At 43.0% G+C, this 23,411-nt stretch overlaps 1 protein-coding gene across 1 annotated transcript in view; it reads left to right on the top strand.

Moving 5' to 3' along the window:
• The window catches only part of Lrmda (leucine rich melanocyte differentiation associated), a 438,138-nt gene that overhangs the window by 5,540 nt on the left and 409,187 nt on the right, over positions 1 to 23,411 (top strand). The window contains exons 4-5 of the mRNA XM_035453082.1: positions 3,265 to 3,404; positions 15,321 to 15,438. Of these exons, the coding sequence (XP_035308973.1) occupies positions 3,265 to 3,404; positions 15,321 to 15,438 (258 nt within the window). The remainder of the gene's footprint in view (positions 1 to 3,264; positions 3,405 to 15,320; positions 15,439 to 23,411) is intronic.

Below are 23,411 nucleotides of genomic sequence, written 5' to 3'. Positions count from 1 at the left end.
GCTTCATCTAGATCCCACTTAGGCTGACTCTGAGCCTCCCACTCCCATCCCCAGGTTCTGAAACTCAAAGAGAAGCAACCATTTTGCAAGAAGAGGGACTTCCGTGTGGGAGGAGTCAGCGGACAGCTGGTGCAAGGCCCTGCTCCCAGCTGGGGCTTCGGGATTCTGTTCACAGAATAGATCCCAGGGTGCAGACTCTGTAGCATCTGGAAAAATATCTTGTCAATTCACCACTGAATGCATCTGCCCCATCTCTATGAGTCCTTCTACCCTTCTTCCCCACGGCCTTCCTTCTATCACCTCCTGGTCAATTAGGGTTCAGTCCTCAGCTTCAGAGTCCTGCCCTGGGCTATCTAAGAGTCTGGCTGTCTCAGCTCATCTCTTCCTCCCTTGTTCTTTTGATGTGTATTCCTATCACACCTTTTCCTTGATTGATTTAGAGTGGCTAGGTAATTAACCAGAGGCCATGGCTAGAACACCCACCCCCACCCCTGCCAGTATTCTCAATCTCTCTCACCCACCAATCTCTCACACTCTCTCCCTGGATTGTCCACTAGCAGCATTGAGGTCTTCTGTGTTGGTCTCCTAATATTCAACCCCAAGTACGAGACCCACTGAAAAGTTTGTACTGTATAGATGTTTAACCTTTGCACAATTCAATTACCTTCTCCCGCCTTTCCTTTGAGAAGAAGCTGGCTTTATTGGAAATTGCACCTCATTTTTTTCTCACTGTGTTAGCACTGTGCTAAAGGTATGGCCAGTTTGAACTGTAGTGAAAACAGGAAGAAAGGACAGTGCTACGTGTTACAAAACTGGACTATGGCAAGGAGACCATTGTATTGCATTCCAAAACTGGACCTCACATTTAGAAAATATTATGCATGCATGTTGTCTGTATGTGTGGATGTACATGTAAGTGCAGGTGCCAATGCAGAGCAGCAAAGAGCCTCAGGTTACCTGGAGATGGAATTATGGGTGGTTTTGAGTTTCCAGAAGTGTGTGCTGGCAACTGCACTCTCATCTCTTGCAAGAGCAGCAAGCCATTTCTTTAGTCCCTGGATCTCACTTTTAGCAGCAGTTTCTTGTCATCTTGAATAAGTATGTTTTCTTTCTCAGGGCCCTTGGAGTCTTATATAATACATACTTTAGAGTATCTTTGAGTAGCATAAGCAGGGTGATCTATGGGAAGTCACTCTGTTAACACCCACAGACTTTTGTTGCTTCCTGGTACATTTAACTAAAATTTCTTGGTACATTAAGATAAAACCACAGTGCTTTGAAAACATAAGCCTAAACTGAAATATCTGAGACAGATAGCACAGCTGGATGACGATGTATGATCTTCTCCCAAAACATATTAAACTCTTCATTTCTCAGTCTTTTAATTTCACCCTTTGTGCTAGAAATTGAGTCATTTTTCTTCCTAGGAATGACTGAGACTTGAATATAGTCTCTGTCATTTACTGGCTGTGTGACTCTTAACCTTGTTTTTATCTTAGTGTTTTTTTTTTCTGGCATGATAATATTTCAGATATTCATGCAGGGTACAAATATATCACTAAAGTATATACTTAGCCTTCAAAAGTCTGACATTAGGATTCACCATGGTTAAAATTCCCCAGTGGTTATAAACCCTTTTCCTTGACCTTGAGATGAGCCCAAAGATGGGGATGTTATACTCTTACCTGGGAAACTATTTTGGCTTGTGTGCAATGGGACCCATATGCCAGTAGGCTCCTCACTTTCTGTCTTCAACAAACTTGAAAGAAAGACACCACTTCGGTCTTGAACTCTCCATATGGAATCATTCTCGGCAAGCCTCACAGCTGGGCTCCACAATGGCAACTTCCTGTAAACACCAGAAAAAAAAATTCTGGATGCCCAGTCCTCTGGAGAAGGCTTGATGAGGGAAACCAGGTATGTTCCAAGAGTCCAACTGGAGAGAGTTGACACAGTGCCAGGGAGCTTGAAGAAAAGCTGCCCTTTCAAGCATCTCCCAGTTCATCTCCAATGCCATGGTCCTGGTTAGTTGGAGACCCCAGCGTTTCTTCCACTCGTTGTCTTGGCTTAATTTTCCAAGCAACTTAACAGATTCCATCTCAGCTCACAATCAGATGGGACAGAGATGTGTTTGTTCTGGTTGACCCAAGAGACAGAGGAACTAATTAAAACCCCATCACCTATTTTGCCCTCTGTGGAGGAATCAACAGAGTTGAAGGGCTGGGGCAGAACTTGCTGCAGGATGTGCCGGGGCTCCCTGTCTGCTGTGGATTGTGGCTGCCTACTTAGCTCATCCCGATTTGTCATTTATTGGGTTTCTGGGGAGGTTTAGAATGGAAGAGTTTCCAGCACAGCAAATAACCCGTATGAGAGAGCCTCCTGGAGATGCACTGGGTTTATAGGCTGAAGCATCCTGGAGCATAAAGATGCTTTGCCCAAAGTTTCCATGACCAGGATATTTAGAGGAATCTACCTTTCCAGATCTTCTGGTCAAGGAGAGAGACAGTTTTTCTGGAGTGTGGAGCTTGGATAACAAAAAGAAGCCCTCTTAAAACAACAAAAGTTACATAACTAAGAGCATAAAAATCATGCATGAAAAGTCTGCTTATGGACTAGAGATGTGGCTCAGGGTCAGAGCGCCTGCCTGGCATGACAAGGCCCTGAGTTGGATCCCTAACAATACAAAAGTAAGAGAATAAGAAGGAGATTGTGTGTAAGAATGAAAACAATAATATTCAATCTGAATAAAAATATATCAAAGCAAATTTTAAAAAATTAAGTTGACAAGTACCAAAAATGTTAAAATAACAAGAAAGGACAGAAATCCTTTTATACTAGATATGCCCATTTCAAAACCTTATTTCTTACAAATTCCCTTACAGCTTCATAGCATAATGACATTTGAGATGTTTTCTATAGAGAGCATAGAATGGCAATTCTATCTTTTAGCATGATTGACTGAAAATTAATTTTTTGTTTCTAGGAGTTGAGACATATTTGTGCTATGATTTAGATGGGTGTTTTATATTATAAAAGTTCACACATGGTCCCCAAAGGTGTGATCCACAAAGTGACGCTCCTGGAAGGTGGTGGAACCTCAGATACTGTGACCTAAAATAACTCCTTTCTCTTCTTAAGTTGCTCTGTCAGGTATTTTGTCATAGTGATGTGGAACTGACTCCCATAGCCTGGCCTGTCACTCATGGCCCCTACTTCTTGCTAAGCCTTTTGTTTCCTCAGAACATAATCCTTAACCTTTGGCACATTACTGATTTAGAGTACCTCCTTGATCACCTGGCAAAAGTGACACCAGCCCTGGAATACCTCAGCCTGCTGGGAAACGTGGCATGTCCCAATGAGCTAGTCAGCTTGGAGAAGGATGAGGAAGACTATAAGAGATACAGGTGAGTGTTCACGTGGTAGCAGAAAGGAAATGGGGACTCCGGGCCTGGGTGTGGAATACTGTGGCTGCAATGTAAATGTTGGTAAATATCCACAGGCTTCCTTCCCATGATTGTGTTACACTGTTGTCTTCCGGAAACAGTCATTTTCTTTCTTGGGTTTCTAGGAGCCAAGAAAGGATATGAGCTGATTGAGTTCAGGGCCTGAGATATGTTTTTCATCATGGGCTAGCTCACACACATTTTGGGTGTTACAAGCTCTTGGGACACAGCTCTGGAAGGGTTGGGGAAAGAGGACAATGTTTTGAGAAGGATTTGTCCTACTAGAGTTTATTTAAAAATCTGGTGACTTACAAAGAAATATGGTGGGAATAATCACTGTGTATCAGAGCAAAATTGTAAGAAACACTGAAAGTTGTTATACATTTGCAAGGGAACAAAGCCCAACACACAGACATAAATAAGATCAATCAGGGATTCAGCTGTATTTCTAGAAAAGAGGAGTTTTGTGACTTTAGCTCATTTCAAAGTTTCATGATTAATTTTGTAGAGATTTAAGGCTGTTTTTACATTGACTTAGAACCCTGCTTGAAAAAAAATATTCATGATGGTCCTTTTTCATAAGGAAAAATTTTCAACCATGGAGTGATATTATAGATTTGAGTGTGACTTCTGATAGGAGAAATACAGTTGCCATCCAGCTAGAACATGTTGCTAATTCCTCACTTTGAGTTGTTTAATTGCTTAGAAATTAGGTGATTTCTGGAACATTCTTTTCAATTTTGAATCATGAAATTGCCTTATACAAGGTGTGTGAAGTGGTCACTGTATTTATTTATTTTTATTTTAAAAAATTTATTTTTCATCTTACATACCAACTTCAGTTGCCCTCCCTCTCCTTCTCCAGCCCCCTGCTTCCTCCTTCCCACACCCATCCACTCCCAAAAGGGGGTAAGACATTCCTTGGGGAGTCAACAAAGTCTTTCCTACCAAGTTGAGGCAAGATCAAGCCCCTCTCCCTGTCTCAAGGCTGAGCAAGGTATCCCACCATAGTCAATGGGCTCCAAAAAGCCAGTTCACGACCCTATGATAGGTCATGGTGCCACTGCCAGGGGACCCCCAACAGATCAAGTCACTTAACTGTCACCCACATTCAGAGGGTCTAGTTCAGTCCCATGCAGGTTCCCCAGCTATCAGTATATCATCCAGAAGGGGTCACTTTAAACACAGTACCTTCTTATACCAACATTTTTTTAGAATTGCATTTTTCTCTTTATTATACTTCTCAGTGCATATTAATTGTCACATTAATTAGATTCATTATGATATTTCCATATATATGAACATATTATATACATGTATCCATATATATTCACACACACACACACACACACACACACACACACACACACACACACACACATAGCTCTTTGATAGTATCAAATGCTCACACCTTCCTTTGTACCACCCATCTCCTTGCTCCCTCTGGTCCACTTACCTTTCCTCAATGATGTCTTTACCACTACTTGAAATTGTATTTGTTGTTGTTATTCTTTAATTCTAGTTTCCACATATAAGATAAAATCCATGACGCTCACTTTGTTCTGTGTAATGAGCTTTAGTTCTATGCATTTTCTTGCAGACAGCATGATTTTGTTTTCCTTTGTGACTAAATACTGTATTATCTGTAAATATATATTCTTTATCCTTTCTCCTGTTGGTAGGCACCTATATTTCTTCCTTATCTTGGAAGAAATTTTGAAATATATCTTGGAAGGTGAAGTCCAAAAGAGTTTATCTAGTAAGCATGTTTCATTAACCATTGTTTGAAAATTTCCTCTTCAGCTTCTAATGTTTTTCTTTATATTTTTTGTTCCATTCATAAACACATATAACTTTTACATGTATATGAATATGCATGTATATTAACTACATGTATGCAAATACACATTCACACATGTCCATTTATTCATTCACGTGACCAAATATAGTATATGAACACAAACATAGATAATTGTTTTCTTCTTTTAGAATGTAGGGGGAGAGAAAGAGAGAGTGGGAGGAATTTTCTGCTCCCATCTTCTTCTGTTTGGTCTCAGATATAGGGCTTAGAGGGATATAAATGGAAGAGAAGAGCAAATACCTCAATGTTGATTTTGTAACTGGTCAGACTTACGAAGAATACTGAGATTCACTGTACAAGCAGTGAGATTGGAAACCTAATGTGGAGTTCCGTTTTGACAGAAAGACCATGAAAGCAGGGGTGATTGTCAGTGGTCCTTAAATGACTCTGAGTCAACTCAGGGTCGATGATTCTTTTGGCAGCAAATGCATGCTTGGATTTACTGTCTCACCCCATGTTATGCATCCCACCAAACATATTCCTCTCACTACCATAGACTTGTCCACATTGAGAGAACAGCTCCCAGTGAATAAGGGTGAAGTCCTTGTCTCTTGAAGCCTAATGCAAACCTAAAGTCATGTTTAGCATGGGAAAGTGGCTGGGTGACTATCCTGGAGATGTTTGGAATTACTCTTCCTTCTTAGAGCTGTGTATTTATAGGTTACCACAGGGACGTTTGAGTCCTGTGTTGTCCACTGCCCTTTTGGTACCAGATCAAGTTAGCAAGCAGCAGCTAGCATTGGGACTCAATCCAAGTCTCAGTCATGGGTCACAGTTTTTGCAGAGGGTTTGTTCCTATAAGAGTAGTCCTTCTCAGGGATTCACCTAGGAGGTCCCCAAGCATGTCCTGCCACTCCAGGTCTGTATTGCTGGCAGGATGTGAGAGATGGAGCCAGGAAGGTTGTTTGTTAGTGTATTTATGACAATGTTGCCATGAGAGACTGGATTCTAGAGCTTGCACACAGCCCAAATCACATCTAGCCACAATTGCCTTTGAAACCCCATAAGTCATCCACACAGTGACTGCTAGCTCCTCATACTTGGAGAAAAGGCAGCAACAAGGAACCACAGAGACAGTAAATGTGTTCCTACCAGGTTATACCTTCACTCCACCATGGGGAGAAATGCTAGGTCGGTTCTCTAACATGCTTAAATCTTTTATTCATTGTTTTATTGTTGACTTGATAAATCCTCACACTTGCATTTGGAAGAGGGAGATGTGGGCCAGATGCAGCTCAGATCTGTGGCCTTTGGTTTCTTTGTCCTGGGTGGTGATTCATTTGCTCCTGAGAAACTGTGGTGTTTCCCAACATGACTGTTGGATTCAGAGTTCCTGTGGTATATCCACATAATACAAAGCAGTACAGCTGCTTTCCCTGAGTTGGGTAAACTATTTTCATGCCCCTTCATCCACCAAGTGTGAGGTGAGGTCTACCTTCTTTCTGGCTGTTACCTAGATTACCATAGTGGATTCTCTATGTAAATTTATATGACATTTTTGCTAGGAAATGTCTTAAGCCATGAATGATATTTCTACAGTTTACTGTTTTTCACTTTAAGTATTTTTTTGACAATCCTTCTTCTATTAATCATTTAAGCAATAGTGGGAGCCTTAAAGGAGTGTGTTCAGAAGCAAGAACCTGTGCTTCATTTAGTGCTGTTGAAAAAAAAAATTCTTATTGATTGGCATCCTCTGTGGTCATGTGATGTAATATTTATGTCACCCACCTGTCCATCAAAACAAGTGTGTCTGTTGTTTGGTTCCCACGGGAGATGTTGATTTCAAAGATTTCAGCTCAGTTTTAGTTTGTGTTGTGGCCAACCACCGGAAGTGGGATGGGAAGTGACCAGGTTTAGGAATGATGTGCTGTCTGTTCCATCTTTCCTCCCCTCGCCCCAGTGCTCGCCCCTTTGGTTTCCTTACTTAACCTCTGTGTTCCCAGTTGAATTTTCTTGGCATACACCCCCATAGTAAAACAGGCTCACTAAAGTTCTCTGTGAACATGGACATACTACAGTGTGGTTGAGCAGAGCCCTGGACCCACTGGAGTAAGAGTGTAACCATGTCCAGGGTTCCCTTTACCATTTGTCATTGCTTATAGCTGAGACATGGACATGGACACCTTACCAGGGCCTTAAAGCCACCTGTATTTCCCTGTGTGGATACAGCACTGCTGTTTTGGGATGAGTGCTGAATGGATATGAACTTGGACCTCTTGCAAATTTTAATACCATCCAAAGTCAAAAAAAAGTGCTAAGCCAGGGATGGGAGAACTGGCTGCTCCTAATGGTTTATCTGAGTCTTTCCTAGTGGTTCTTTTGAGAGACTAGGAGATAGACAGATTTCCTTGTAGACAGACAGACAGAGCGGTCCATAACCAGATAATAGTGAAATTCCAAGATGGCCAGCTTCTTCCTCATCCTCCTGACCTGAGAGAAAAGCCTGTCAGCTTAAGACATCCCACCACCATGGCATCCAGCCCCTGGACAAGTTCAAGCCATGTCAGGTCATGCTTACCCTATCAGCCTCCTGCCTTTGTTCAAACTGACCAGTCCTAAACTGGGGGAGAAAGACTCCCCTCACAGACCCTTCAAATGGTCAGTCCTCAAGGAAAGTCTAGGCTGTAGCTTGCCAAGTCCCACTGCTTTGCTGAGGTCTTTTTCATGATGTGCCTGCTGTGTGTGTGTGTGTGTGTGTGTGTGTGTGTGTGTGTGTCTGTTTTCTCTCCCTAATAAAAGCCTGTCTTCCATTGCTCATTCTGTCTGCTCCTGTTTGCTGTGTCCAAGATTTTGCTGCCTCTACCTGTCTTGCTCCAGATATTTCTCCTACCTTCTAATTCTTTACCTGGCAAAGAAAACAAATCCCATCAAGACCCCAAGATGCTAATACTTTCTTGACTTTTTTTTTCTTTTTCTTTAGGAAGAATGATGGCTGAAAGTTAACAGGGAATGAAGGCTGAATGTCACCTTTCAAATAAGAAATCTGGGCACTCAGGCTTGGGGCTGTTCTTTTGTGACTCGCTCTGGTGTGCGTTTTCTTTCAATTTCTGTTCCTTCAGGGCTCTGGTTGCAAACACACACCCCAAGTAGGTCTCTCTGTATCCCTTAAAACTTTAAATTATTTAAAATATGATGCCTTTTCTTTGTTCCCTGTTAGGCAGCAGCCCTGAGGCCTGCCCAGTGTCTGTAGCACTCCACCAAAAGAAAGGTGGGAGGGACACTCCAGTGGTGTCTGGGGCCAACTTGAGCTGCCACCCAAGGCTGTTTCCCACTAAATGGGAGCTGTAAAACCTGTGGCTTATATAACCCAGCTAGCATTCCCCAGATAATCTGCGATCTGGGCTTTGATGATCACAAGAAAGCAAAGGTCATGACCCAGAGATCAAAGTGACAGAAGCCCACACAGTAATTGCTGGTTACCCTCCATACAGGGCCTTGGACTGTCCTGTGGGTGTATTGTTTGCACGGAGACTTCAAGCATGCTGTTGGTGAACTGAGAGCAAAATCAGCTGGCCTTTTCCAGTTGGCAGGCCAATTCATTAATGCTGTAGGTGAGCTCACCTTGGCTCATTAGAGTGAGATCATTGTTGTCTCTAAGAGCATCTGGAGCTGTCCCACTCAGTGTTTGTTCTTAGAGTCTTGGTCTTCGCTGGTGTTTTCTGGCTGACTTTCTTTCCCTGGAGTTGGGAGGTGGTGATTCTGCAAGGCAATTGGGTGAAACTGGCATATCAGGAAGGGGCCATATGGATGCATTTATTGTCCGTCCCCTTTGAACACAGAGAATCCAAGCAAAGTAGTGTTTTCAGGAGGCTGAGGCCCATTCCCATGGCTCAAAAAGGGAAACTGAGGCTCAGAATGGCAGCTCAAAGCCTTAAATCCTGAGCCCTCGGCTCTGCCCTGAAAATTCCCTCACCCAACATTTCTCCATGATGACCTCTCTTCTTCTGCAATTCTCCTCTTAATCTTTAAGAGCTCTGGTCTCTCAAATAGAGCCATTGGTGGTCTCTCTTACTAATCAAATACCTTAAGCAATTGACTGGTGCTCTTGATCAGCATGGGATAACCAGTATTATTTTTCTTGTTTTTTTTTTTTTTAAGATTTATTTATAGGCCAAGGAGCTGATGTAATCCAATTCCACCATCTTCCTTTCTTTTGGGGGGGGGTGGGGGGGATTGAGAGCAGTGAGAATATCCATGGCTGCCTTCAGGGCACTGTGTAGAGCATCAGAAACTTGTACTCTGTCTCTACACTCCTGGTTCTTGGGGTAAGAAGGGGTCAGGAAATAATTTGAAGAAGATTTGAATGCCATAAATGCCATGGAAAAGCCACCCAAAACTCCAAAGCTTGGTTGTCCCAAGAACCTATGAGAGTCTTGAGTTTTGGTGAAAGAAATGTGGCTGCCAACCTCACCAGCAGATCCTAGAGATCCATGGGTTTTTGTCTGTGGTTCAAGCTGTTATGAGGGAGTGGACAGTTCTTCTGGAGTAGGCAGGACAAGAGAATTCTTTCCTTTCTCTTTGACATCTAGGCAAATAGTAGTAGTAGTAGTACTAGTAGTAATGCCATTGATATCAGAACAAAACAAATTGATATTTCAAAAATAACAAAAGGTTTGGAGTTGTGCCTTCCACTTTCCAGTTTTTGCTTTGTCCTTAAAGAGTCCTTTAAGAAAATACCATTTTACATGAGGAGAGAGGAACACTGATAGTCTTTGGTGGTGGCCTCTGATTTTCAGGAAATTTACCTCCACAGGGGAACAAATGGGTATTCAAGCACCTTTGCCAGGTCTCCTGTCATCCCAATAACATCCCCTTCCATGTCACAGCTGACACTGGCTCCAGAGTCCCACCACCTCTAGCTATGGGGATTTCCCCCCAGCCACCTTGGGAAGGTCAGGCGAATTGGAATTGCCCTCTGCAGCTAGGGATGGGAGACTTAAGTTAGACTGATCTCTTCTCATTAAGCAGTGTTCTGGCTTAACAAGCAGTTTTATAAATCTGAAGCTGTCTCCGGGTGTCACAGGATTTATGGACAGGGGGGCTCTGCCATAAAGTGGTTTATGATGGCTGCCTTCTGTGTTATTAGTAGCTGTCTCTCCCTTCAGCCATTGCTGTTTGATAATAGCCTTAAAACACCCAGAATTACTTACCTGCAAGTCCCATTCCCGATAGCCCCTGTTGACAGTCTGAATAAGTTTACTGGCCTTTTGTTGTTCTTTCCCTTCAAAACAAACTGATTGGACCATCAATAGCTCCTGTGAGCTGACAGAAGGATGTCATCTGGACTAGCCCTTGTGATTGCAGGTTATCTGGGGGAGTTAACCTCCCTGCATTGTTAACTGAAATGTTTTATGTACTATGCAACTTTAGGATACGGCTGTGATAACCCCAGTAACTAAGTCATACATCACAGTAAAGAGATTTGGGTGCAACAAATAACCCCGGATTAAATTTACAAGGGTTGAATTGATATTGTAAAAGTCTTCATTCTGTGGCTTCGGCAATCTGCTCTTGTGTTTTTATGGCAAACTTGTATTATACTCAGAATTGAAGCTGCAGCTTTTGATACTCTGACATGACCTAGAACAAAGGGAAATAGATCTCCCAAGACCAGCATGGGATGGGCAGACTGGACGCCCACTGGCTTATCACTTGGCAGGAATGCCGGAGCCTATTCTAAGTCACCAGGGGACAGGAAGATCTGGTAAATGTGACTGTTAGCTGGGCTCTGTGTAGCACAGGTGCTGGGGCAGGGCAGACTGTTCGCTGAACTGGGAAGGAGACTCCTGGCTGCCTCATTGCGCTCATAATTTCCCAACTATTAGTCCTTGTGGTGTTGTTTTCACTAGGACATTGGTTCTCAGCAGGATGGCAGCAGTGACAGCATCACCTGGGAACTTATTAGAAACATAAATTCCAGGCCTCGGTCCAGATCGCCTCAGTAAGGAGCTCCGGGGATGGGCTGGCGACTGCATCTGTGCTTTAACAAGCCTGTGGGTCATGAGGATGCCTGCTCCAAGTCAAGAACCGCTGTGCTAGGATGTCAATGCTGGGCTAGAACATAGGACATAGCATGAGCAGGGGACATCTGCTGTGCTTCCTCACCTTCTCAGCACCCTGCACAGATCCTTCATTTAAAAAAGCTTTAATCTTAATGTTTGTTTATGTGTCTCTGTGTATGTGTGAGTATATGCTACACATGTATGGGTGCCCACCTAGGTGAGAAGGGGGTGTCAGATTGTCTGGAGCTACCGTTACAGTTGTTGGGAGCCTCTGGTCATGGATGCTGGTAACTGAATTTGGGTCTTCTGGAAGATCACAAGGTGCCCTTAACTGCATTTATATATCTCTAGTCCCATTTCAAATTTTTAAAACATCATTTATTATTAGTGTGTATATGTTTATATATGCATGTATGATACATGTTGGGGGAGCTTGCTTGCCACAGAGCACATGTAGAGGTCATGGGATGACTCTCGGGGATCATTTTTCCTTCTGCTGTGGGCCACGGGGATCAAACTGAAACTGAGCAACATCTCACAGGGATGAAGATAGTCTAAAAAGTCCCTTGTGCCCTCCTTTTTGGCTATCAGTCTATAGATGCTAAGAAATTGGAGTTTCCTTCAGAATCTCATTCTAGAAGAAAGAAAAGCCTGGAAGCCTGGTGCCAACCAGCGGGATCTTGCCTCCCTGAAAGAGATTTACAGCTCCTCAGCTCATATTGCAGGAGGCACCTGAAGGGAGACAAATGGTGATAGGCAGAACCTTTCCTTGAACAGAACTGCTTAGCTGTGCATACTTCTGGCCCTCTATTTAAAACTAAACATCATCATAGGACCATAAAGATGGACTTGGGGATCATTGGACTACCTTGTTTCTTTTCCCAATGTGGCCACATCTACTTTTCCACTGTTAATTTGTCTCTTTAATTGGTCTATTGAGAATGGGAAGGTAGCCCTATGGTGGTTTGTTATCCTGCCAGGGCCTACATTCTGATTCTAACAGGTTGGGTAACCCTAGAGTTCCTCAAACCTCTCTGAGAACTCACAGTGGCCCTTAGGATGGAAACGAAGTCAGTCAGAGTCTGGGGGTGATTGGCAGACTGTGTCATAGGCTGTCTCTCTGACTAGAAGAAAAATGTCTGAAAACAGCAGCTCTTTGTCATCTAAAAATTTTTAACTAGCTTAAAAGCCAGCACCTCTCTGTCTTCCTCCTTTGATTTCAGAGCTGTGATCCAAAGTGAGGCGAAATGACAATGCGCGGTCTGTTGTCATCGTGGTTCCTGGCAGCCCCATGAAGGCATCTTTCACTCCATCATTAAACACTGGTTGATTTTCTAATACTGATGTTGTCCTCACCTGAATATTCATCTTTTCCCACCCTACACTTAGTGGGTGTCTTTACTTCTTCGAGCGTCACTCCTGACATATTGTTTCTGTCTGTACATGTCTCTATTTGAAAGAATCTGTTGTCATCAAGACTTTGCCAGTATAAGCAGGAGATGGAAGTTTTCTCTGACAGTATGAGGCCGGTGGGAATTCTGCTCAAGGGTAGAAAGAACATTTGAGCCCTTTGCTTCATTTTGGATAAGATCAGAGGCGTTGGGAGGGGTTGGGGAAAGGCTTGGGGAGAAAAGGAAGGGGGGAATAGTTTGAGGCCAGAAAGGAAGCAGGAGGGAGGTGGAAGGGAGGGAGCAGGAAGGAGAAAGAAAAAGATTGATTATGAGACCTCTGGTCTTGGGATGGACTGTAATGGAATTTCAAGGGCGAGAGAGAGAGAGAGAGAGAGAGAGAGAGAGAGAGAGAGAGAGAGAGAGAGAAGAGGAGAGAGGGAAGGAGGGGAGGGAGGTAGGGAGGGAAGGAGGGAGGGAGGGAGGGAGGAAGAAAGGAAGGAAGGAAGGAAGAAAGGAAGGAAGGAAGGAAGGAAGGAAGGAAGGAAGGAAGGAAGGAAGAACATCATGACCCGGTGACCTGATTTCCATCTCTGGGACTGTCATGGTGCACATCTCTAATCCCAGGCACTTCCATGAGGATATGCAAGGTAGAGACAGAAGCCCAAAAGCTCATGGGACCGGCTAACCTATAGTACATAGCACTGCAAAATCAAAAGAAAGTCCCTACATCAATGAAGTCAAAGGAAAGAACTGGCTCTGAAATGTTGGCTTTGACTTATGCCCAGTGTCCAAATGCTTGCTCACTCACATGAAATAATAATTTAATTCATAAGAGAATTAATCCAAGTTAATTGCAAAATAATTCCAGTGTGTTTTGACTTGAAGAGTCCAGGGGGCTTTAAACCGCTGCTTCTGGCTTTTGAGTGATAACCAGGTCTTTTACCTGAATAAGCTTATGATCACTTGGTGACATGAAATTACCTTATGGATGAGGAAGGAGGCTGTGAGAATCCGAGGTTCCAAAAGAGAGGGAGGTACAGTGCATGCTTGAGTAATATCTATACTGATAAAGTTTTAAGTTGATTGCTTTTGAATTTGACTCTCTGAAGCCTGTTTGAGATCTCGTAGTGCTCCTTTTCCCTTTAGTTTTCCATTATTCTCTGTTTTCCCATAATGACTCTGTCTACTTAACCTTACTGACTTCTAGTTGGTTGTGTGTCAGTGCATACTCCTCATTACAGTAGAGCCCCTTTGAGAGTGGAGAGGTATCATAATCATTTCTGTATCCCTGGAGCTTAGCAGATACTCAGGAAAAGTTTGTGTGGCTGAAATGAAGGGATAGGCTATTGAATTCATTCTTGCATTAGTTTCCAAGATAGAATGAAGGTAAGCCTTAGAGAAGGTTGGAGTAAAGGTAAGGATATTCATTACTTGAACTACAAGGAAATAACTAGAAATGACAGTATGTTGGCATGGGTGCTGACAGTGTATTCTAAGAGTGTTTAGAATTAAGATAGCACTACGTGTTAGAGGTGAGACGTATACTGTGGTTGGGATTTGGAAGATGAGAGAATTCTGAGGAATTGGATGCAGGAAGTGATGGGTTTCTTTAGAGACTGTTCATTGGATAAGCTAAACACCCATCTTGACATTGGGTGTTCAGCTTTTCTTCTAAGCAGAAGAAGCCCTGAACAATGTTTCATTTGATAGATAGAGAATGTCGTCTTGATGGGAAGCAAGTGGGTTGATGGCTGTTGCTGACAAGAAAGTATAGACAAATGTGTATATTTATACACTTATAAACATATACCCTGGCCAAGTGTATCTTCTTGTCAATACCCTTCCTACACATCTGTTTGAGGGCAATTATCACATACATAGCCATTGGTGGTCCATAAGAGTACTAATGATTCTTCCCAAGAGAACAGAGGCCACCCTGTATTTGCTGGTTGTCAAGAGACCCTAGAAACTTCCTCCACTTTCTGTTTATCCTTGATGGAGATCATCTCTGGACTACATTGTGGAAATGACCCAGAAATGTTGACGGAAAATACTTAAGATTGTCATGAATCCTCAGTGAAGTGTTTCTCAGCTACATGCATAACCTACTTGTACCCCAAAGCCATCCAAGCTTATTAGGTCTCATTTAAAGTCCCTTCTGGGAATTCCTGGTCTGGATCCAGCCTCAGCTCCAGTTTGCAGATCAGTTGTATCCAAAATGACAGTGATACAGATGCTTCCCACTAATGGCAGTTGCATATGTGGTACAACTGATCAAAGTTTATGTTAGTCTTACTGAGAACTTTCTATGTTGAAGCCAGGCCTGTTCCCTAGAATGGAAGAAAGGAATACATTGACAGGGTCCTGCTAGTTGGCTAGTTCTAATGAGTTGTGTATCTATCCTTGAGTCACTGAAGTTTGGTTGTATGCCTGTGTAAAGTACAACCCTTTAAATTTCCCATAAAGGGGAAAAACCTGTTTTGGGGGGAGAGGGAGGAAGGGAGTTGCTAAGATCTAAATCCTTAGGGTCTTGTGATGTGGACTCCCAAGGTTCATACGCATTACCCACATCCCGAAGCTTTCCCTCCAACCTTCTTGAGTTGTTTCTGCCTTTTTCTCCCAGGTGCTTTGTTCTGCACAAGTTGCCAAATTTGAAGTTTCTGGATGCCCAGAAAGTCACCAGACAAGAACGGGAGGAGGCATTGGTCAGAGGTGCCTTCATGAAGGTAGTGAAGCCCAAGGTGAGCTGCTACTGTCCAGTTTTCCTGTGGAGCTTACTCCATAGTGGCTGCTCTGGGGAGCATGGGTGATGTCTTCCTGTGCATTGAGAACAGTTGTTATCTCACCCCAGGGGTCAATCATAGCTGCAGAGATGGCCAATAATGAAATTGACTGGATATAATGAGGGTCTCCCTACAACTCAATCTAAGGAGACCTTTATAGCACACTGTGGTGGTTTGAATGACAATGGCCCCCATAGACTCATGTATTTGAATACTGGTCTCCAAGTGGTGGAACTGTTTGGGAAGGATTAGAAAGTATGACTTTATTGGAGGAGTATGATACTGGGGGTGTGGGTTTTGATGTTTCAAAAGCCCATGCCATTTCCAGTCATTCAGATCAGGATGTAAGGCCTCAGCTGCTGCCCCAGTGCCATGTCTACCTGCCTGCTGCCATGATTCCTGTTATGATGGCCATAGACTCACCCTCTGAAACTCTAAGCCTGCAATAAATGGTTTCTTCTATAAGTTGCCTTGGTTATGGCATCTTAGCATAGCAATAGAAAAGTAACTAAGATGCACAGAAACATGAAGGGATCTCTGTGAAGTTCCACAGGTGAATTTTTAGGCCTCCTCAATGCTTTCTTCTCAGCAGGTATAGAGCTGAAAGAGAACACACTGGGAATTTTGTGTTGCTTGGGTGGACACAATCCCTCTTGTCTTTTGGAGGGGCCTCTTGCTTCTTGCTACTAAAAGGGGGTAATTTTCTTCTATCAGAGATGAAGCTTCTTCTGTTCCCCGAGGAGTCCTTACTGCAGTAGGGCTGTTTTCTGCAGTGTGTGTTGGGGCTGCTGTGTGCTCCCTATATACAGTTCACCTGGGTTTATTGGGAAAGTTGGTTTGGAGTCCTGGATTCAGACACAAGGAAGTTTTAAGGATGTTCACAATAATCTCTCTGGGAGATATTTGGGCCCTTCTAAGACGTCTAAGCCTGGTGAGTGGATTCTGTGACCCTGATGATGACCCCTTTCTAGAAACTTCACTACCCTGAAGCACTGTGGAGCTCCATAGTTACTGCCCATGAAATTGCAGCTCTATGTTAAAAATGCTAGCATAGGAATCCTGAAGGCCTACTTTGTCCTCACCCGGTGACTTATAGCCCTCTGTACATGCATTGGAAGTGATTAACCAGGGAAGCAAAGCCAAACAGCGCCAAAACAGAGCAGAACAATGAAACCTCTTCCATCAAGTTATGCTGTTGGCAGCAGACCTCAGGCCACTTCTTTCCCTGAATCCATGAGGTGCGACTGATTTCCTGTTATGCTGAATGAAATTGCTAACAGTTGTGGAAATATATGATATGGAGGGTATAATTCTGGCAGATAAATGTATTGTTACCTGTTTCAGCATGTGGAGAATTAATTGAGTGATTCATTTCATAGCTATTAAAGTGTTAACAGTTCTCCTTATTGGAGCATTGGCCTGACATAGTGCACATGACTGCCTTTAGTTATTCCAGCTTTTGCCATTTTGTCCAAATGAAAGAATTTATCTCCTGGCTTCTTTCCTTTCTCCCTTCTTTCCTTTCTCTCTTTTTTCCCTCTTTTCTTGGGATTTCAGAGCCAGCCAACATCACCAACCCCAGCCAAGTGCAGCAGATGAAGTCTTTGTGATACCCTGGGGTCAGATCCTGGCCATCCTGCCTTTTTTCCCACCTTCACATCCTCACTGCACTGAGCAGATCTCTGTTCATCTTTCCTTCATTTGCCTTGGGATTGGAAGGTGTAACACTGCCAATGGAAATCTGAATATGTACTAAACTAGGCTGTCCATGTACTGGGATGTTGCATTCTGTATGTGCTTGACTTTCTTCCAAAGCTCCGTATCTCACAAACCTTCACATGAAGAAGAAAACGGCCACTGACTCAGAGCAGTTTGTGCAGTTGCCCAAGGGCACTTGGTCATGAACTCCTGAGCTGGAATTTTACCCTTATACTTGACATGGGGCCTGGCCTCTTCTCACTCTGCTGCTTTAGCATTGGAGAGAGAGGGAGATCAATATTTTCCCTGGGGATGTCTTGGCAAACATGAAACTTCCCAGGAGAGCCTGAGTGAGGAGGACAGGTGGGGATGGACTGTTTTGTCGTATGGAGCTAGGGAGAGCTGGAATCCCCTCTTGCCTTTGAGCATGATGGGAAAGGGTTTCTTAAAACCTGCCATCAGCTGTCTGAGTCATTAGCGACACTAGCAATAGTGCTCTTCAGTGTTCCCAATTAGCTTCCAATCAATTATAGAATTAGCACATGTTTGTGTGATTGACTCTAATGCCCTTACTAACTGTATTACACTTAAAAATGCCCATTAATTATTTCAGGAGAGAGACAAAAATACCCTTGACAAAGTAGCAAGGGGATCTTGGCTTCTCTTTCTGTGGAGTCACACGATTTCCCAGCTGGAAAGCACCTCAGAAATCCTTTCTGTTGCTTTGTGGGTGAGGGATCTGGGAGAGAGGCAGAAGCCTCAGTACTGATGAGACATAGGAGTCTTGGGGTGCTGGTGAAGTGTTCTATGTTATGATACTATTCTATGTTTGAAGCAGATTCCATGGTATTACTGGTTTATCATATTGTACATGTCTGCTGAATGGCAGGCGATTCCCTTTTGTCTGTTATTTGCTGAGACACACAGTGGTATTTTTCCTGCAGATAGAAGGAAGCCAAATGAGCTCTTTGCTGAATTAATAAACTGGCATTCAGAAGGCTGCTTCTTGCCTGTTCACCGTGTATACAGACACATGCTTGTCCTATGCATATATATATATATATATATATATATATATATATATATATATATCCTTCCTACTATCACTGTGTATATATACATATGTATGTTCAGGGAGGCATGTGTACACCTGGAGTCAGCTTCTAAGTGTGGAGCAATTTCCTTCTCTCAAATTGCTGGAGCTGCGCTGTGCACACTTGCTGAAGACCTATTTTTCATAACAGAATGGGAATCTCGAGTTGTCCTCTGTCCTTTTTGGGGCAGCAGGGCCTGTTGTGCTTATTCAGCACAAAGTTCTGATGGATGATCAAGGAGGTTGTGATTTGGGGAACTGTTTTCATTTTATTCCTGACATAAAGTATTTGGGAGAAAGGAAAATGCCTCTCCAATCACAGCCCTTGCCTTCAAGGCAGGGAACAGGCAGTATGGGTGTTCTCGGCTGACGCAGATGCAAAGCCGTCCAGGAACCAAACAACCTCCTTTCTCCTGTGTCACCGAGGTCTGCCTTGGTACCTAGCAGGCCTGGACATTCGAGGCCAAGTTCTCTCTAGCTCTTGCTCCTGATGATACATTTTGCCTCTGTGACTGCTCTTGGCCTTTTGTTGATTCACAGCTGTCTTTCTTCCAAGTTTGAATTGTTTTATGGAAGGATGCTGTCATTTGTGAGAAACTGATAGCTAATGTTCCAGTGGACTTTTTCGGACACACAGGCACACTCTGTATGAGTCTCAGTCGTGTGTGTGTGTGTGTGTGTGTGTATGTGTGTGTATGAACATTTAATGGTCCTGCAACAGCTAGGATTTACTCATTTCCTAGAACTTTAAAGAAAATATCTATCTTTGTCGAATATTGGCCGCCAAATCAAGCCATTGTCAATAGGACAAGCACTGAAGTAGACACTGAGAAGCTCAGGACCCACAATGAAAGGCATCTAGAATGACCAACCACAATCCCATTGCTGCACTGGGAAATGAAGATCAAAGGAGCACAGAAGACCGACCAGGAGGGCGCGTATGGCGACACACCAGGCCTGCACATCAGAGAAGCAGCTCAACATCCCGACAGTCACAATTGCTTAATTATGTCCTGGCTTTGTAATTATTCATCCCTGTTCTGGCAAAGAGCACAGTTGTCATTTCTTTGACATAATTATTTAAAGCCGAGCCCTCTTGTTTACATGCACATACACAAAGTTGGCTGCCAGCTGTTTAATCTTGAGACCCTTAGAGGAGCCATGGGGGGTGTAGACACAGGGGCGCTGGGCTGAGCATTACTCCCTGTATCTGAAAGCCTTCAGGTGCATATGATTCTGCTTGTTTCTATGTCGTTTTCTTACAGTGAAAGTGTAGTTAATACGTAAGTTCAAGTCTTGATGCGAACTGGTATTCTATGTTCCTTATGTAGCATGCCTGTGTTCCCAGCACGTGCAATGTGTGTCTTGTATATGAGTAAAGTTTTTTCTATCTTGTGTTTTAGTGATTACTGTGTCTTCAGATATTCAGAAAGGAGAGGTGTGAGGAGAGGAGAGGAAAGAAGGAAGGGAAGAAGAAGAAAGGGGGAGAAGGTAAATTGGCAAAGGAATAAACTTCAGTGCACCTGCCCTGGAAATAAAGTCCATTCTCATCCTGAACTGCACACTGACTGTTCCTTGTGTCTGAATCACTTGGTCCTATTACTGCTCTATACAGTCCCAGGCTTGACATTTGTGGTCAGGTGCAAATTTTCCTATGTAAATCAGTTTTTCTCATCTTGTCTTTAGGAGTTTCTATGAGAAAGACAATGTAAGGTAAAGACAGGAAATGAAATTAAAATAATCCAGTTCTTTGTTGGTGAGGAAGCCATCCATTTCTGGGATACCATCCCTGAAGCTGTGAACTGGGCCTATTTACTTCCATCTTGCATCACAAATAGCAGGGCCTCAGCCAGTCCTTACTATAGGCAGGAACCATGAACAGCAAAGCCCTTTGAGAGTTCATCCCCAAAGCCTGCTAGTTATTTAAGTGGCTCAAGCATGAACATCTGGAGATGTAGAAAAGATCATTGCCTTAAGTGGTGAGTTAGGCCTCTGGACTGGACAAAGAGAGAGACTCTGGGTTGGACATTTACTTTTCCAGAACTACCTAGAGTTGATGCAAAGGCCTGTGGCTGCCATACTAATTGTTGCCCAGCTTTCCCATTGGGTAGCACTTCTAGGTGAGGCAAGGGTGTGGCCTGTAACACCTGTAGCCCATTCCTGAATGTGTTCCCCAACTTTTCCCCTGTCAGAACACAACTTCTTCTAGTAGGGCTTTTAAAATTAAGAAATAGGGTTTCTTAGAAGTATGTGGGTGCCCCTACAAGTCTACACAAAACTGAAAGGAGATTTTTCCCTGTTGCAGCTGCTGGCATAACGGTTATCTGTCCTTTAATGGAACCCTGCTGAGTGGCTTGCTTTGGCTCATGAAATCAGGTTATTTTGATGCCTAACTTAGTGTTTTCATATATTCTATGCTATTCTAAAATAATGTGTGTAAGTCTTTGATCTCTTCAGTTATCCTCATTTAACCCAAGTGCAAACATAAAAAGGCTATCAAAGGGCTGAGGAGATGGCTCAGCAGTTAAGAGTACTGTGTACTCTTCTAGAGGACTTGGGTTTGATTCTCAGCACCCAAATGCTAGCTCACAGTGGTTTGTAACTCTAGTTCTAGGTTATCAGATGCACTGCACTGGCCTGTACTAGCACCAGATACCAATATGGTACAAATACATAGACTTGGGCAAAACATCCATACACATAACATAAATTAATAAAAATTTAAATTAAAAGTTAGTCAGAGGCTGCCTCTAGATTTATACCAACTGTATTTTATATAAACCTGGACCTCCACATAAACAAAATTTGTGAGCCATAGGAACAGTTCATGTAGTTAACTAGATATTTAGTCAATATATAGTCAGAATTCTCTGCAGTGCTAAATATCCAGAACAAAAGCTGTAAATGTCATTTGATTTTCTGGATGTTTCTAACCACCTAACTGTGTTTGTGTTCTGTGTTTTGTTTCTGTTTCTGCACAGATGTTTCTTGTCTTGAGACACACTCAAATTCTATTTTTAGTTACTCTTAAAGAGAAGGAAAAATTTTTAATTAATTTCTTTTTGGAAAATGCTTAGGCAATATGTTTAGAAACAGCTTTGGAAGCCAAACATTTGTGGTTTGTTTATTTTTCATTATTGTCCCCGACTCTACTGTTTGTCACATTCATTTGAGGGGGAAATCTCTGATGAATTGTGCATCTCTGTTTGTTCACACCATGGCATCTCCTGTCTTGAGGAAATGCCTTCAGAGCACTGTTCTTTGGAACCTGTTTCCATGGCCTTGCATCAGGGTAGCAGTGAGCTGAAAGCAAAGAAAGGCTATAGCAGGAACACTGCCTTCAGATGGAGCTCACAATGAAGATGTCAGAGGTGATGTGCCTCTGTAACGCAATGCAAGATGAAAGCAAAGTAAGAAAACAAGGGCTTGTTTGGGTTCACAGTTTGAGTGTAGAGTCCATCACATTGGGGAAGGCATGATGCTCAGAGCTTGAGGCAGCTGGTCACAAGGCATCCACAGTGAGGAAGAAGAAAGAGACAAATATTGGTACTTAGCTAGCATCCCGCCCCCCTTTTTTGAAGCCTAGAACCCTAACCCATGTAATGGTACTGCTCATATTTATGATGGTTCCTCCCATTTCAGTTCATGTAATCTAGAAAGTCACTCATAGCCATCCTGAGATATTTGCTTCTTTGGAGATTCTAGATCCTGTGAAGAAGATGACAACCAGTATTAGTCATCAAGGATGAGGAAAGTGATAAAAAGTTATAGGTCCTTCTAGAATCTTCTGAGCTTACTATAGAAGCTACTCTTCATGGATTCCAAGGCTCAGGAAACAGTGTTATGTTTATAATGGAGCCAATAGTTTTCACAGTGTCCTCTTAGCCTGATTCACTTGGCCTGCTGTCTGCTTTTTGAAATGATCATCTTGTTCAATATTTGAATAGACATAAGACAAGATGACCATAGAAGTCTGACTCTTTAAACATGAGTGATAAGATAAAGACTGGTAGGAAACTGCACCATGTCTGGAACCCAACATTTTGGAGAAGTATGCCAGAGTGTATTTTGTCTAAAATCAATGGTGCCCTTCTCTGTGCCCTGGCTGTGGAAACTCCTGTAAGGGAAGAATACCTTTCTCCTACCTACTGACCTTGGCCTTGACCATTTAATGTTTTGTGTGTGGAAGTGACAACCTCTCAATTCTAGGTTAAGACCTAGAACACCATGTGTTTCTACTTACTGCCTTTGTAAGTTTGCTATCAACTTTGAGAGTAACATGAGAGTCACACTGAGCAAACCTCTGTCCAACCCATAGCCTGAAACCAAAAAGTCCCCCATATACCTGTGCATAAGAAGGATTGCTTATTGCAAGTCACCAGGACTGAGCCAAGAATTGTTGAAGAACCCATCCACATGTTCTTCCCTATGGTGCCAATAAAATTTGGAATTAAATGAGGTGATTGCAGTCTGTAGCATGAATTCCTGCAGGCTTCCTGATGCTAGTGAGGAGCGCAAGGCCTGTCTAAGAGCTGTCTGGCTGCACAGTAGTACTTTACTGAATGCCTAGAAAGTGTTTCCTGGTGTTAGTTCAGTTATCACCTAGCATGCACCCATTCTACTAGGTATTTTATTAGCTACTTAATTAATACATGTCTCATTCCCCCCTTGTCTAAAATCTGTAATTGAGGAAGATGATAACTGGAAATTACACACATCCAGATTCATGGAGCAGAGGGATGGTAAGGATGTCCCTTGGATCTGTCCATGCCCCATGGCTCATGATTTTATCCTTGTTTTTCTTACTTTAGGACAGTCAACTTCAAACCTTGGAATCTTTCCACTGTATATCTTAAGTTTTATAAACCATGTCTGGATAAGTGTGGAGGCTGGACCAAAAGGTCAGGGAGAGCAATAGGAAGAAGTCTGTAAGGCGATCTGTGTGGTTCCCATGCTGATATTGTGACTCCATTCCCTGAGCCCTGTGATGACATGCATAGATTGTGCAGAGACTGAGGAAGCAGGCAATGGAGGGCTCAGTTTGTGATTTCTTCTGAGGGTGAGGATGGCCCTTCTTAGCTGGGTTTGGAGTGGCAGGAATGGTTGAGTGGTGTGGTCTTTGGGTTCTTGGGTATTGGAG

Source organism: Cricetulus griseus (assembly GCF_003668045.3).
Source record: "Cricetulus griseus strain 17A/GY chromosome 1 unlocalized genomic scaffold, alternate assembly CriGri-PICRH-1.0 chr1_1, whole genome shotgun sequence".
In the NCBI taxonomy this organism is placed as follows: Eukaryota; Metazoa; Chordata; class Mammalia; order Rodentia; family Cricetidae; genus Cricetulus; species Cricetulus griseus.
This window is presented reverse-complemented; position numbering and strand designations above follow the sequence as displayed.